Consider the following 17,986-nt stretch of genomic DNA (forward strand, 5'->3'; position numbering starts at 1 on the left):
TTCGGGTGTGACCAGTTTTATGGTGTGACGGGTGATCACGTGTGACTGATGTAGAGCGACCGGTTGTCCTGTGACCGGTTCACATTTGACTAGTAATCACCGAACCATATATAACGTGTAAGATTTTTATCATTTTGTGTAAGGATATGAATTATGTGTTGGATTTGTGTTTAGTATTTTTGAGTCGTAGCATGTGAATATGTCCGTATGATCATTGGAAGTTTCGGTTTTAAATGTGGTCACGTCGACGGTTATACCCCCCTCCCCACCCCTCAGACTGATGTAAATATGTTTGTTTTTTCTTTTTTCTATTGAAAAGTTTGCATTTTTTAAAAGGAGTGTACTACAAATGTGACGGCGTCCATTTTACTCCCTCACACTGTTCTTTTCTTTTTCGTTTTGGTTGCATTTTTGACTTGACTTTCGCTTGAGATGAAATTTCGCTGTCGTAATATTTAATGTATTTTTAGTTGAATAATTTCATTATAGTTTTGAAACATTGCATTGCATTAAACCTCGTGTAGAATCTGCGCTTATTGTTTGACAATATTAATTCGTATTGACTTATTTATTGAATATTATTTATTGAACTGCCGTATTTATTTAATATTTTTTCTTTAATTACATATTATTCAGTCATTGTACATTTTTAAAGCTATATTCCGGGTTTTTTGTTTTTTTTGTTTTCAAATTACACAAATTATATCTGTTGTTGTTAAAGCTGCACTTTTATTTTAAATGCATACGCTTGAACGGTGTCAATGTAACTTAATTATTATACAACGAATATTGGGACATATATGGAATGTCAATTTGTTACGATGCTTTTATATTTAAGTAAATTAGCAATGATAATAATATTTTAGTTGAAAAAAATTGTTTTTTCTATACATAATAAATAATATATTCATATATTTATAACTTTTACTTGTAAAATTTATAATAATATACTTAATTATTTACATAGAATTAACTTAAAACCAAAACTGAGGTATTTTGAAGCTTTTATTTTATTTTATTATTTTTCTCTTGTCTTTGAATGGAAATTAAATAATTTTACTACTTATTAGGAAAGTATTTTTTCAAGTATGCACGGTTAAGATCTTTGCCTTCAGTATTACTTGAAATACACGTCTAACTCAATTGCATAATGGAATAAGTAAATCAATTTTATCTATCTGTATATGTATATTTATTCTCTTCGTAAAGCTTTATGTATGTATGTGATGAAACTTTGAATCATCGACCTATATATATATATATATATATATATATATATATATATATATATATATATATATATATATATATATATATATATATATATATATATATATATATATATATATATATATATATATATATATATATATATATATATATATATATATATATATATATATATATATATATATATATATATATATATATATATATATATATATATATATATATATATATATATATATATATATATATATATATATATATATATATATATATATATATATATATATATATATATATATATATATATATATATATATATATATATATATATATATATATATATATATATATATATATATATATATATATATATATATATATATATATATATATATATATATATATATATATATATATATATATATATATATATATATATATATATATATATATATATATATATATATATATATATATATATATATATATATATATATATATATATATATATATATATATATATATATATATATATATATATATATATATATATATATATATATATATATATATATATATATATATATATATATATATATATATATATATATATATATATATATATATATATATATATATATATATATATATATATATATATATATATATATATATATATATATATATATATATATATATATATATATATATATATATATATATATATATATATATATATATATATATATATATATATATATATATATATATATATATATATATATATATATATATATATATATATATATATATATATATATATATATATATATATATATATATATATATATATATATATATATATATATATATATATATATATATATATATATATATATATATATATATATATATATATATATATATATATATATATATATATATATATATATATATATATATATATATATATATATATATATATATATATATATATATATATATATATATATATATATATATATATATATATATATATATATATATATTTAAAATAAACCCCATCTTATCTATAAATATATATATAAAAGCTTATAAAAGGTCTTATGCACATGACTGTGTGTTGCGGATTAATTTATTTTTTTCTCTTATTATATTAACATGTATGTATTATTATTAATTTTTATTATTGTTGTCAATATTTTTACAATTCAATTGAAGTGCCATTAATTAATTAAATATTGTTACTCGTATTTATTTCTGTATATATGTATTTTTTATAGAGATTTTTTATATATAGTAGTATTTGGTCGCTCCGCTTGCTCGTCCGTTCGTATCTTGACTGTTGGTATTATCTCGTCGGTGACCGAAACGACACTTGTGAAGACGTGCCGACGAAGAATGTTACCGATGCGACGTTTCGCTCATCGACGAGATCGGTCCGAGCGTCGAACTCAAAGTGCACTTTGATCAGTATTCAGATTAGTCGAAAGTTTTGCACCATTGTGACTACGATAAGTGTTGAAACTTGTGTAATTTTTTATTGTGAAGTGTTTATATATATATATATATATATATATATATATATATATATATATATTTATGGATGTATGTATAAATCTTGTGAAGCGAATTCGTATATGTATCTTGGCGGCAATGCAAAGACGTTAATAAATCAAATGCTACGGCCATTTTCGATTCAGGATTTGTAATATTCCGTTGTGATGACTTTTGAGTTGGCCAGTTTGTAGCTGATCGTACTCGGATTGGTCCTGAATGCGTTTAATTTACATGTACAATTGTAGAATGAAATCTATGAAAGCTGTGCAAAAAAAGTATATATATATATATAAATATATTAATTATACATTTGAATATTATTTTCCATATACATAAATATAATATTAAATTAATGTTTTAAATTTTTCAATTGTTTTTTGACGTAATAAAGTGCCATCTATGGACGTGATTTTGTAACTGTTTTAGTTGCGAAGTCGCTTTTTATAGATAGCGTTTTATTACAATCGTTTCAAAACTTTGCTGAATAAAATACAACAATATTCTTATTATTTTTTTAAAATATATTTATAATGTGTACATAGTGTGTACAATATACTGTACATGTTATTTGAATAGGTATATTCTATTAACACCACTAATATTTAATTTATATACATATTATTGTGTTCCCGGATGATTGTTGTCGTCTCGCGAACACTGCAGTCAATCATGTTAAACTGATAATTTTTAACGGTGTGTAAATAAATAAATGAATAGCGTTTATAATGATTAAATATGCGATGGCCCTAAGATGTGGTTATATATTTTTTTGTTCTTAAATGTAAATTATGTTTTCATGAAGGATGATGATGTTGATGAGGTAAAGTTGTGGATATTCAACTATCCAAATATTACATCGCATATATGATATTTAGATTTATTATTGTATAATACGATAAGATCATGTCTGAACAAAAATAAATTCATGAATAAATATAATAATTTTTATATAAAAGCGTTTTATTTATATGTACGAATTTACAGATTGTTTTCGGGGTGTAGTAGGTTTGGATTTTGCATGATTGTCGACGGAGGGTAGGTGGTCGGTTCAAAGCCGCTACTACTCGGTGCTAAAAAGTTTGTTTCTGGACCGCCTTTGACGAATCCTAGTGGGAAGTAGTGGCGAGGAAGAGTGTCGTGGATTTGTGGTGTGGGGATTGGATTTGATCCGGCTTGTCGAGGCCACTGATTGACCGGCACGTGTCCGATCTGTAGTTGGTTTGGGCAGTTGAAGATCCACAGACGGTCTCCGAGGAACATAGGCCTCGGTGCCAACACACCCATGCTGCTGTAGTATTGTTGTGCTAGAAGCTCCACGTCGTTTGTATACTTCCTCTTCCATTTTGTGCGTCTGTTTTGGAACCATATTTTTATCTGAAACAGTGTTTGAATTATATTTCAATGTTTCGTGTGTTATGTGATATTATAGTTGTGTTGATTTTGAAACGTACTTGTGTTTCAGTCAGTCGTAGTCCTCGAGCGAGTTGTAACCTTTTGGCCACTGAGAGGTATTTGTTTCTTTCGAATTCCGCTTCTAGAGCTTTAATCTGATGCGCCGTGAAGGCAGTTCTGGGACGCTTTTTTCTGTCTTCTTTGCTTTCTGAATTGTTGTCGTCTGGAAATAAGAATAGAAACTTTTCGTTAGACGTTGGATGAATGGAATTTTTGGGGGCCAGACGTTGCGTGGTCGAGATTTTAGTGACGTGCGCGAGATCGCTTTGTGCGGAATAATCACCAAACCAAAAACTATACCTATGTATATATATATATATATATATATATATATATATATATATATATATATATATATATATATATATATATATATAAGAAAATTAGCGAGACATCTATATATGTAATAGATAATAAATTTTTGAAATCATATCCAAATAGTGGTGACATAGTGGGTAGGATGGTTTTTGCCAATTTGATTGAGGAACCGCTTCAACAATGAAATCGGATAAATTGGCAAACTCTGATAGGAAACGATCGATTTGTCGAGTCACAAATATCCAAGTCTGACCAGCAGAACTAAAGATTATACTGAGGTTAAATTCTTTGCAATCGCGGTCAGCTCAAGGGATACAAATCGGTGACATCTCGGTGCTTAGTATCAACGCAATCACCGAGCCATGCTGCTGGCTATATATATGGGCTGCAGGACTGCAGCCTCCCAGTATAGTAAATATGGGCCCGAATGTGAAACGCCCGTAAACGCAAATATCAGAAGGCAAAGATCGAAAATCGAAAGATCTTAAGTCGAAGGATAAAAAAAGGGTGCATGGTAAACGGTACATACTCACTTAATTTGCGCGAGCAGGATACAACAGGAACAAGAGGAACAGGCTTTTCCTCCCGTATTAATGTGCGCGCGCAGTGCCTGTTCCTCTTGTTCCTGTTGTATCCTGCTCGCGCAAATTACATAAGTGAGTATGTACCGTTTACCATGCACCCTTTTTTTATCTTTCGACTTACAATCTTTCGATTTTCGATCTTTGCCTTCCGATATTTGCGTTTTCGGGCGTTTCACATTCGGGCCCGTAACGGAGACCGAGTAAATATACATGGAATTTTTTTCGTCCATATGGGCTGCAGGCTGCAGACCTCCTAGTATAGTACATATGTATGCCATTTTTGTTTGAATTTGGTCACGATTCATCTCTGCAGCCCCCCTCCCCCCTCACTGAGAATTCTCACGAGCCGCCACTGCCTCTCACCCATATATTTCGTTTTCTGTCTTTTTCAATGGTTTTAAAATAGAAAGTTTTTCAGACTGAATGAATCTACGGTCTAATATAGAATGACATGAGATAGTATTCGAAATTTGTTAGTTTACAAATTAAGAGCTGTATACGTTCACAGATGATAAACCAATAAATATTCGTCTTTATATGGTACTAGATAGATATATAATGACAAATATGTATGTATATACAAAACAGATTTGTAGATTAACCCTTTGAGCGCTGACGTCTTTTCTATTGAAAGCCCGCCACGCTGAAAATTTCGCCAACATTTCCAACTAGAATTATTTAGAAATCCAATAGAAAGCAGGTATAAAAATTGTAGCTAATCCAAACAAACCCTAGATAACTACCGCCGAGGATTTCCAGTTTTGTCAAGGTGTGTTTAGACTCTCTAATACATCTTGCAACAATATAAAATAAACAAAAAAAGTCTATTGATGAATGTATTTTTCCAAAACTAGTTCCATCCTCTTCATTGTTGTTTTAAAATGCAATTCTCACAATCTAAATTCCAAGCCACAATCTTAAATACTCAGCAGTTAGGGATTTCCATCGGGTAATTCTGCTATGATTATAAATTCAAAAATTCCCGTGTAAGCGAGTCTTTATAAACGTTGACAAATGAATGACACGGATTACACGACCCATATTCAATGCTACCTGGAAAGGCTTACCGGGTAGTATTCTTGTTTACTTTGTACATGCAAAATTTACAACGCCTATCGGCCCATGGACTTGTCGGCAAAACGCCGATCGGCGTTGATCAGCATTAAAGGGTTAACAACAACTGGACATCTTTGCAAGCTTTGGAATCGCACTTTTAAATGTCTCAAGTTGGCAATGCCAGCTCATACACAAAATATGTATAAACGCATAAGCAATGTGCATTGGAACGATGAGAGTGTTCGTCGTGCGACACCTAATTAGCACACTTTGGCACAGTTGCAAACAATAACAACACATTGGAATCCGACGTACGATCGACCTTAAATCGAGTACTGCATTACATATCAATCAGAATAAAACAACTTGAACTGGGAAAGACTCATCTATCTTTGTTCTCCTTTGATAATGATGTATGTATGTACGTCTCAGGTGTTATTTCGGTAGTCGGGCGTGTTCTGTGCGAATTTATCGTCGATGTCACATCATTTGACATGGAAAAACACAATAATAAACGCGAGGCGTTTGTGTAATTGTCACACGTTGTCACAACAAACGGACACACAGACAGCATCGTTGACGAATAATCATCTCGTTGAAAAAATCCACAGTGCCACCACAAAAACAACACAAATTGTCGTCTAATTGTAAAACAGGTAGAGGTGACGTTTTTATTATCTTCGTGTGAATTAAGTGCTTTCTATGCTATAAGTTAACATCTTAAATATAGAAAAGACCATTGTATTTACTCAAATTGTAATGGAAATTTAAAAATAATGTAACGTGGGAACACAAGAGATAGAGAGAGAGAGAGAGAGAGTATCCGTTGTGCAATACGTGGGTGATACAATACAATAAGTGCAATATGGGGGTGAACAATAGAGACCCCCGAATCGGCCTGACGGGACTCAGTAAGTACCCGCCAGAATTTTCAAAACCCGGGCGAAAGCGTGAGACTCACTTAAAACTGTACGTGCCTAGACGATAGATAAATATATGGATTGGGGAAGCTGTGGTGAGCAACTTGTCCTTTATAAAGAGGTACATATGCTATGTATATCGCATTATTCTGGAGCGAGCGCTGGTTACGTGTGGACCTCCTGAATCATTCAATAAATGCTGTGAAGCGACTTTGGCCTTTCATTTGGATCCCGAACTCACCCCCACGCAACAATAACATTGGATTTATTTATTTTTTAGATTTAAATTTTTACCAAGCTGCTCCAAATCAACACTATGGCCAAATTGTATATATTGAGGGCGGATAGTAGAGCAATCCCAACTAACAATACACGTTCCAATAGCTAAATGCAAGAGAGCAATAAACAGTAGTCATAATGCTCCAAAAGGGTATTGCCTTAATTACTCTCCGCTGTCTAACCAGATAAAGGTTTTTTTTTGTAGAGATTTGTTGTAAGGCAACACTTTTCCAGCGACAGCCAATTTTACAGATTTGTGTTCAGTTTGATTTGTCATTTAACCATGAATAATTTGCAACATGCAAATTTATTTTAAAAATCGTGGCTCAGTTCGCGAAACGTATTACGTCCAATTTAAGGTCATGAATTGGCTCCCAAGATAGTGTGATTTTACACCTTTGGATTATTTTCTGTGGAGATATGTGAAGTCGCTAGTCTATGCCGATAAATCAGAGATGATAGACGACTTGGAAGCCTTCGCCGCATTATTGCCGATATACAGCCCCAGCTGTTTGAAAAAGTGGTCGATAGTTGGACTTCCAGATTGCGCTTTATTCCAACCAGCCGCGGCGCCCATATGCCCGATATCATATATAAATACTAATGGTATAACATTATCTTCCAATAAAGCTAATATTATGGCTATTACCACGATTTTTGTCTGTTTTGTTTCATTTTAAAGTTACATACCTTTAAAAAACACCCATAATAATGGTAAAGTAAAATATTATAGTATAAATGTACAATCCGATTCGGTTAGTTTGTTCATACACTAACTATTAGTTTTACAGTCAAAAGCTATCTTCAAATATACTCGTTAGGTGTCATATGAAACTTTTTGCTATCAAAACCTTTGAGATGCTAAAACGAGGAGTATTTCAAATGGAAAATCCTATGGAAACCGCATTATAAAGTTTATATAATTCTCGTTTCACTAGTCTATTCAGCTGGTTATATAAATCGGCCAAATGTGATTGGAAATGTTTTAATTGGATGTCGCAAATATTAAAATCTGACCAGCAGTAGATGGAACCTTGTGTGGCGCAAATAGTGTAAATATGTACCAGACGACTGCTTTTGTCCTTAAAGTGAGATTATTATAGAGCAGTTAATTATTTTAGTGTCACCTTTTTTAAGTTTTTTATTGTACGTAACTCAAGTTTGAAATTTTGTTGCTTTTAAATGTCCCTTCAGTATGATAGAACCCACAATATATCTACATGTGTATAGTGAATGGGCGTGATGGGTGTTTATAAATAATGCCAAACAGACGTGAGTTCCCGTTCCAAACTCAACCAGACACCAGTTGCATGCATTAGTCGACGAGGCAATTAGGTGACAGGTACAAGATTTATGAGACACACACACATTCAACTTAGTAAATTGTATAAATGAAGATACTCATTAACAATGATTAATAAAATTTGGCAACATTAACAGCCAGGACTCGTCTCAGTGCCATGCCCGTGGCAGATGGTGTTGATGATTGTCAAATAAAAGTATGACAATTTCGAGTTGAATTTATAATAGTTTTGGGTGTCGAGATAAATGGTCCGTTGAGGCGACGAAATGGGATCTTCAGTTCGCCGTTGACTAATTATACTGCTCCCGTATTAACTCGTTCTCCAATTTCTCCAGAATCCATGGAAGAAATTAGAGAACGCCAGGAGTTGGTCCCCTCTAATGACAGGATGTTCTTATATTTAAAAAATTCCTCGCGGTTGCGAGAATCTTGTGAAAATGTTTTCTTTGATGAAAAGTTTGCCAAAAGCGTGTTGGAATTCGGAAGAAGAGCCACATTTATTTTTTAAAATTAGAAAACAAAAGACGGGCGTATTTAAATTTATTTGGAAACAATTCGATTATAAAACAAAACTTGAAATACATTCGAATGTACATAATTATATGTTCAATAAAAAAATGTTGAAATATATATTTTTTTTTCAATATTTAGCGATTAGAAATAACTTTTATAGGAATTGAAAAATAGCTGTTAAACATCTAGTGACTTATTATTTTCGTTAAGTGCTTTATAGGAATAAAAATCGAAGTCCAAAACTGTGTCTTGACTAATCAAGCCACTGAAAGCTCAAATAAGATTTATGTAAAGTTCTGTATCTGTTACAGTCCAAGCGTTCACTCTGGTTCGTTTGTGAACATGCTAGTTTGTTCATACACGAATTATAGGTTTTAGTTTAAGTGCTAACGGTCAAAAGCTACCTTCAAATTGATTCCCGATCCCCTAAAAGTGTCGATGAAACTTTTAGCTGTTAAAATTTCTGGGCCACGTTTTTAAAATGGGAAATCCTGTGGAAACCACATTACGCTACACACAAAAAATGTTTCTATTGTCCTTTTACTATTCAATGATCAGTTGAAGGTGATAGTTAACGGCCTGCATCCCCAACACAATATAAATGTATTAAAATTATTTTCTCCTAAGCAAGAAAGCATTTAAAACTTCACGGTCGATATATCTACTCTTCATCTACATACATACATATGTATAAACACAGATTACCTTAACACAATTTAACGACTTTAATTAAAAATCGTATATTTATATGGATAAAATATATTATTAAAATTTTTATAAGAATTGTAGATAGGTTTTTGAGTTTTTTTTCTATTGTGCTGTATACATTGACATCAAAATAAGGTAATACTATAAATACTAATAATAAAAGGAGCGTGTAAAATTGATAATGATAACTGGATCAGTACCATAAGATAATAAGATAATCAAATGATAATATACTGCTCCGTTAGTGTTCAAAGCAAGAGAGCAAAATAGCATAGTTTTCTTAGGAAATTGACAATAGTGAACCATTTTTTGTAGGAAAATCCTGGAAAATAGACCCAAAACGCCCTGTTTCCTGAAAAAAGCACGCTTCCGCGCCTATCTCTGGTTATTAGAATGACGTAGGACGTATTATGAACATAATTTATGCATAGTAAAAAAAGAATTTAAAAATCAAAATCAATGAAAAGTTAAACGTTAAAGTGGTTTTTTATGATTTTTCGCGACTACGCGTTCAATGGAGATGTTTACATGCACTTTTTTCTTGATGCACATATCGGCGATAAATTAAACGTGACTCTATACTCCCAAGTGAGATCCAGGAGCATAAAAAATACGCAAAGAGTTGCAACGAGCATTCCCGTATACCGATTTAGAGTCGACATGGGCGGGTCGCGCAGTATAATTGGTGGGGCCGTTTAAATTCCTTTTCTAGCCCGTTCGTAATTTATGCCCGCAATTAATTATTCAGTGGTGTATTCGCTTTTATGATGGCCGTATAATCAGGGTGGCTTATTTGCGACACGTGGTCAGAGAGGAAAAACAGGTGATAAATCAGACGAACGACGACTTAACGAGTTGCCGCGAGTCGCTAATTGCTGCTTGATTGATAGTCGGTTCCGTAGGAGACGAACTTCTTCGTGGAAACAATCGGTGGAATTTTCATATTTTATTTTGAATTCACTCGTTTGACAATGTATTTTTAAAGCTTTTGGCAGTTTTGTATATTTAGTTTGTTTGTTGATACGTTCCGTCGGCAAAGATGCACTGTTCGCAAAAAAATGCGGACTTGAAAGACCCACAAACCAAAGAAACGGAAATAAGATGTATATAAAAAAGAGGTGGTACAGTAAAATTAAATTGTATGTACATACATAAATATGTGATACAGTCTTAATGTTCACTCTGGTTCGTTCTTGAACATGCTAGTTTGTTCATACACGAACTATTGGTTGTCGTTGAAGGTCTAACAGTTAAAAGCTATCTTCAAATAGACCAGGTGTCAAAACTTTTGACTTCTTAAAACCTTTGAAATATCAAAACGCCAAGTATTTAAAAGGGAAATCCTATAGAAACCACATAACAATGTTGCTGTATTTAACTTGGATACATTTACATTTACAATGTTGCTGTATTTTTATTAATATGTAACGTTTGTGCTAATATTTGAAACTAGTGTTGTGCCCGATGGAACATTGCCCGATGCAACATCATCGTATGGGTTATGGCATATTAAGCTATTAAAAAATTAAAATAAATGTGTCGGTTCTGTATTCGATCCGCACGTGGTATTTTAATATTTTATATTAGCCAGCAGCATAGCTCGGTCGTTAAGCTTCTGCTTAGCGTTGAGAGGCGGCGGGTTCAATCCCTGGGCCCGAGCCTCGAATGAAAATGAATTTTTCAGAGTATGCTGTTGGTTAGACCTGGATTTGTGACTTCAGGTTGATCATTTCCTATCATAGTTAGCCAATTTTCTCTGATTTCATTGTTGAAACGGTTCCCGGAAAAAAAATTGGCTAAAAATCCCTCCTATACGATATGTCACCTATAATTTGTTATTAATTAATGTACAATAAATAAGTTTGTGTACAAATTAATATATGTCTCATTGATTTACGAGTTTTACAGTGTCTCGTAATTCAGTGATTTATATAAAAAAATGCTGCATTGTAATTTGTAAATTTGTAATTGGCCAGGAAGGCGCATTGGGGTTTACCTGTAAGGCCTTCGTGGTATATACATATGTAAAAAATGAAAAAAAAAAAAAAAAATTTAGTATGAAATAAAAATAGTAAAAACTTCCTACATACCTACCTACATATTAATAAGATAAAACACCAATAGAAAAATTAATTAATTAAATAAATTTTCAATAGATGGTACTAAATGCTCACAGATTAATTTGCACAGAGGAAATATTGGTAGCAAACAGTATATATACAAGTTTTTTGTTGATCTTTTGTTATGTTCTTATTATATTCGTATATTTTTTTGGCAGTGCTTTAACTGTGACGAACATATGTCGAATCGAACCGACGCTTATAGTACGGCGAGCGTTATATTTCGAAGTCTACATTTCGTCATGAACGATCGAAATGTAGACTTAGACTAAATAAATTGAAAATTAAATTTCATGTTGTGTTGGCTGTATTGCATTTACATAACCAAATTTCATCGTGGGATAAATATTTATTATTATATTAAGCGGGAAGAAGTTTATAAATACAAAAATTATTTTTTTTTAGGATTTTTCGTCCATATAAAATTTATATTGCCGAAATTTATTTATATTATAAATAAATAAATCGACAAATTTTCTCTATTATTTATATCGAAAAATCGCTGAATAAAAGTAGAAATTATTCACAGATTTTATGATTTTGAATCGCATTTATTTATTGCATCGAAGTATAAATCTATAAAACAATTTATTTTTCAATGATCGTTGAAAATGGAACAGAGAGTTGTCATAAACCATTTATTAGAAATATTAATAAAAATAAACAAATAGAAATTATTAACGTATGTAGAAGCGGCATAGCAAAGCTTTCCAATTGCTTACTAAAATATTTCAATTTCTTTACTAAAAGATTCCAATTTCAAATTTTTGCAACTAAAAAAATGTGAAAACATCCTGAAGGCTATTTTATTAAAATTTCCTTATTATAAAATAAGACGAATCTTTTCAATTTGTTTTTGAAAATGTTTTGTCACACAAAAAATTATCTTATCTATGTAATACGATTTCGCGACCATATTTTTGAACATATTTTTTGACATAATATGCGTTATACCAATATAAAAACACAGTCAAAAATTACATATGGTGATTATAATGTCCTGCTTATTATTTAACAATACTTCAAGTCTTTAAATTATAGAACATAACCATACTAACACACTTGTGAAGAGTCTCGGTGATTACAAAAAAATGTATATACCCTTCAGGTATAAACACAGATTACCTAAACACAATCTGCTTTAGGTCATCAAATTTAGAGAGTCTTTAATTAATATTATGTATTAGATGTATTATGAGCATTTATAAGAATTGTAAATAGGTTTTTGAGCTCTTTTTCCTATTACGCTGTACATATTAACATTAGAATAATATAATACTATGATTACTTACTAAATTAAATTAAAATTGTAAAATAGAAAATGATCAGTAGCTATTAAAATAGATTGTGAACATAATTTCGTAATAATAAAAAGCATTTAAAAATCAAATTATAGAAGAGAACCCAACTAGGATCACCTGATCGATTGCAATCGAAATATTTGAAGATCGTATCACGTTTGTTAAAGAGCGAAAAACAGTATTATATCATATTTGAGTATATGAAAAAAGTACAGAAAACTATAGATATTAATAATTACATGCATACATGCTTAAAATAAATTATTACCGTAATTATCATTTTCCACATCGACATCAGATACGCTATTGGATCTAGCTCTACCTCCATCCTCAACTCCTCCGACTTCAGCAGCATCATCTTCAAAATCTCGTCGAGTTCGACCGAACCTCGCAGACGATTGGCTGGAGAGGATCTCCTCAAAATCGTCATTGTCCAGATCAGATGTGGACATGCTGGCGACGTCGGAACCGCACACAAAGCTCTCTTCACATCCGCCATATTTGACTTCCGGTTTTTCCGATTCGAGTTCACTGCCACTAACTTCCGGCGCGTTCATAAAGTATTTGGAGCGTAGAGAGCTCAACAAATCGATCGGCTGATCCAGTTTGTCATTTTGATCGCACTTTGTTGTTAGTCTGTCGTTCACTGAGTTCGAACTTTGTTTGTTGTTATTATTATTATAGTTTCTAGACAGTAGACTGTCGATCGAGAATGATATTTTCGAAACGCTCGTACTGGAATTTATCGGCTTATTTTGTTCGTTTTCAATTTCGATTGCACTGCCGTCGGCCATGTTGAAGTCACTCACTTATGTACTTTTCATACTATTCAGATTTGAAACGTGTGGCTTTTGAAAATACCAACTTCCTCACCCCTATGTGGGTTCGACTCGACTGGCTGCTAATTGCATCGTTTAGGTTGCGCCACTCTACTAATGTGCCATCTTCATTTGTCTCGCACCACTGGTGGAAAACCTTTTTTCTCTCGTCATATCATATCATAAATAATTTAGTCAGAGTGAGACAAAGATGATCAGTGATCAAGGATAGGCGCAACGGTGCTTTTTTCCAGGAAAGAGGGCAAATTACAAAGCAAGAGAGCAAAAAAAATAGGTTGACCATAGAAATTGACAATGGTGAGTCCACTTTTGCACGCTGGCGCCGATCTGTAATGATCTCTTAACATTTGTTATGATTTTTCAAGTCAAATGAAGATAAAAAAACACTCATCAACTACGAGTATATCTATGTATATATAAATTTAATTTAATTTATTTTTACATAGATATATACCAGGAAGGCTTGACCGGAAGACCCCAATGCGCCTTCCTGGGCAATTAATTACAAACAATGCAGCATTTTATTATTACATAAATCACTGTATTTCCAGAAGTTGAAGAACACGACATAACAATTAATTACGGAATTAATCCATTCAGACATCAATGGATTTAGATTTTGTACATAATTCGTACAAATTATACACACAATAAATACAGAAGATGTGTGACAACAGGAAAGATGATTTTTTGCTAATTTTGAGCATGATCGGATAAAATTAGCAAACTCTGATAAGAAACGATCGATTTGGAGTTACAAATGCCCCCAAATCTAATCAGCAGTATAGCGGATCGAATCCACTGATCACTTGGTGCTAAACATATACGCTACCATTAAGCCACACTGCTGGCTAATATATAATATATATCAGGAAAAACAAAATCAATCAACTGTGTACTTCTACTTCAAAATACCCAAAATTAATGCAAATTAAAGTTTGTGATGTTAGTCAAACATGTTAAGTCATTGATGGTTCGGTGATTATTCCGCAAAAAGCGATCTCGTGTAAGTCATTAAAATCTCGATCACGGAACATCTGGCACCCAAAAACTCCATCAATCGAAAGCTCGAGTGCCAGATGTTCCGTGATCGAGATTTTGGTGACTTGTCTATGTTCATAGGATGTACCTGTTTGCAGTAAATTCTGATATTTTTTTGTTAAATGTAGACAATGCTTTTTCATTATGATCTCAAAATTGCATTTGGTACAAGATTTTTTTAAAGAAACGAATGACCCTACTATAATTACTATACTTCATTGTAGGCAGATAAAAGATTGTAGGCAGCGAACTCGAACAGGTGAATTGGGCAAAAAATTTCTTTATATAAACCGTTAACTTTCAATCGTTTATTTAATTTTCAAACGAATACAAATATCTATATTCAAATGATTCAAAAAATTCAAATGTTTTATAATAAAAATACAGAATTTACACATTCAAATAAACCATTATTATTATTATTTATTTTTGTACGTCTAGCAGAAAAACCAGGGATCCATGTAGATATATTCTGGTATTCAAATATATAAAAGCCTTATTTATCAATTTGCATGCACTGCCATAAATTTTATTTTATTTTTTCTTTTGTTTTCGTAATTTTAATCAACGCCGCCATATTGGGCAGTTCGTTGTTCGAGTTCGTGCTAGCGTTTACTTCTTATTTCATCACTTCAGAGATGAAATAAGAAGAGGCAGTGGCAACAATCGAGCTCGATAAATAGCGGGATAAGTGAACTTTTCACCTCGCGAACGTCAAGATATCACTATATTTTTTTCAATGGGTTGTTTTTAAAAAAAATTCTGCACCCAAATGGGCATTTCAGTGAGGATACGGTTGTAGTCACCTAATGTTAAAACGAGTGTCTGCTCACAATATTTTATACAAAATTTTATATGAAATATAAGCAAAAATATTTTTTCATTACACTCAATAAACAATTTTTATATCAAAGTAACAGGGCGGCGACATGGCTCAAAAAGAAGTACAGGGTGGTGACCTGGCCCGAATACAACACTGATAGTGGGTACTGGTGATCGGATAAATGCATTCAAGAGAGCCACACTCTCGATACATTCAAACTTTAAAAGATGTTAGAGAATAACTAACGCAATAGAATTCCACAAAAAAAGCACCAAGGGGTATTTGTATGTTATCCAAGGGTGATTACTGATTAGTAGACACCGTGCTTTTTCCAGGAATCGGGTAGGTTTAGCTCTATTTACAAAGCTAGAGTCCAAAAAAAAAACGTTTGGCGAACCTTTAACAATGCAATGAACAATACACAGCACCCTCTGGGTCCGTTTTCTTCAAGACGGCACCTTGGTTATCTGGCCTATAGTGATTAGTAGAGGCCGGAATCTGAAGGGGCTGTTTATTGTTCAAAGATTGTAAATGCATTGTTAAAGGTTTGCCGAACCTTTTTTACAAAGCATTTTCAACAATTGAACAATAGGCGGCACGTTTCCGGCCCCTTCAGATTCCGACCTCTAGTGATTAGCATAGAATCGCTCTCAGCCTCCAAAAATGTTGCTACAAAAACTCTGCGCGGCATAGTTTGCTCATTGTTTACTCATTGTTTGCTAAACTTCGTCTCTCTCTCTCTTGTCTCTCTTCTGACTTTCCGTCTCTCTCTTCGATGGCTCGCTTTTAGACGATACTTTTGTTAACAATGACCGTTCCATGCATTCTACTTCTATGGTGATTAGCCTTTTTTTGGAATTCTATTGCGTAAGTGCCTTGAAGTACCTTTGAAAATTAGGATCTCTCGAAACTGCGCCACTATTCAGTGGAATTCAGTGCATTCATCCGGGAATCGTAGGCACTAGCTGTATATGACGATGTCGGTTAATCGCCTTGAAAGATTAATTAATTTTAATCTAAAAAAAATAATTGTACAATATTATGAAATTCACCAATCAATTTACAAATTGTATATAAATTAAAATTAAAAAACCAACAAACATTAAAAGTACGCAAACCATCGATTTTGTTCCAATGTTTGAAAAGGGCGGGCGCGCGCACAGGCTTAATTTGACTGCTAATATATTTAAATTGTCTTATGCACGTGAAAATCGCCCCTATCATGTATAATCGTAGAGACTAGATCGGCGTGCACTTTGAACCGTGTGACAATTTGACGGGGCCGCGCCTCCACCAATCAGATGCGTCTGGAGGCGGGGCTCGTTTACAGAACAACCGCAAAGAAACAACAGCGACTAATGATCATTTTTCAAACAATTATTTATAGCGTAGCATCTTTAGCATTTTCGGAGTCGCACGCTCTTTGGAGTCTGCGCTGTTTATTCAGCGTATTTATCGCGGTTCATTATCGCTCTGTACAGTTTTACACGTCGACGAAGAGAAAATGAAAAGAAATTTCAAAATGACATGCCGACTATTACAATAAATACAGTTGTTAATGTGGTTTCGGCAGAGAAATGTTACAATAAAATCTTTCTCTGGGCTTCGGCGTGTAAATAAAAATGTTGAAATATTATCTGCGTGTAATTGTTTGACGTTTGTCGTCTGATTTTAATTTTTTTTATGATTGAATTGTATTTGATAGTATTAAGAGGGCTGTACACTTGAAACCTTAATTTTGTTACCGTTCCTTTCTTCGATATATATATTGAGTGTATGTATATATTGAGTGAATGCGACAATATATATATTGAGTGAATGCGACAGTTGCGCTTCGACCGGATAAAACGTATTTTAAATTGACAAAATCGAGGTTTCGTATTCTCCTAATTTCTCCTCCAAAACTGGACCATTTTTTAAAAAAATTTCATCATCGGTA

General features: G+C 32.2%; 1 protein-coding gene across 1 annotated transcript; it reads right to left on the minus strand.

Annotated features, from left to right (window-relative positions):
- Positions 1–3,642: 3,642 nt before the first annotated feature.
- Positions 3,643–14,283, minus strand: LOC143919854 (uncharacterized). Its single transcript, XM_077442406.1, has 3 exons — positions 13,613–14,283; positions 4,242–4,405; positions 3,643–4,164 (listed from the first exon to the last, which is right to left on the minus strand). The coding sequence occupies exons 1-3, from the start codon at positions 14,136–14,138 to the stop codon at positions 3,769–3,771; spliced, it is 1,086 nt and encodes a 361-aa protein (XP_077298532.1). The 5' UTR covers positions 14,139–14,283; the 3' UTR covers positions 3,643–3,768.
- Between the last annotated feature and the right edge of the window lie 3,703 nt (positions 14,284–17,986).

This window comes from Arctopsyche grandis, chromosome 12, assembly GCF_051622035.1.
Source record: "Arctopsyche grandis isolate Sample6627 chromosome 12, ASM5162203v2, whole genome shotgun sequence".
NCBI lineage: Eukaryota > Metazoa > Arthropoda > Insecta > Trichoptera > Hydropsychidae > Arctopsyche > Arctopsyche grandis.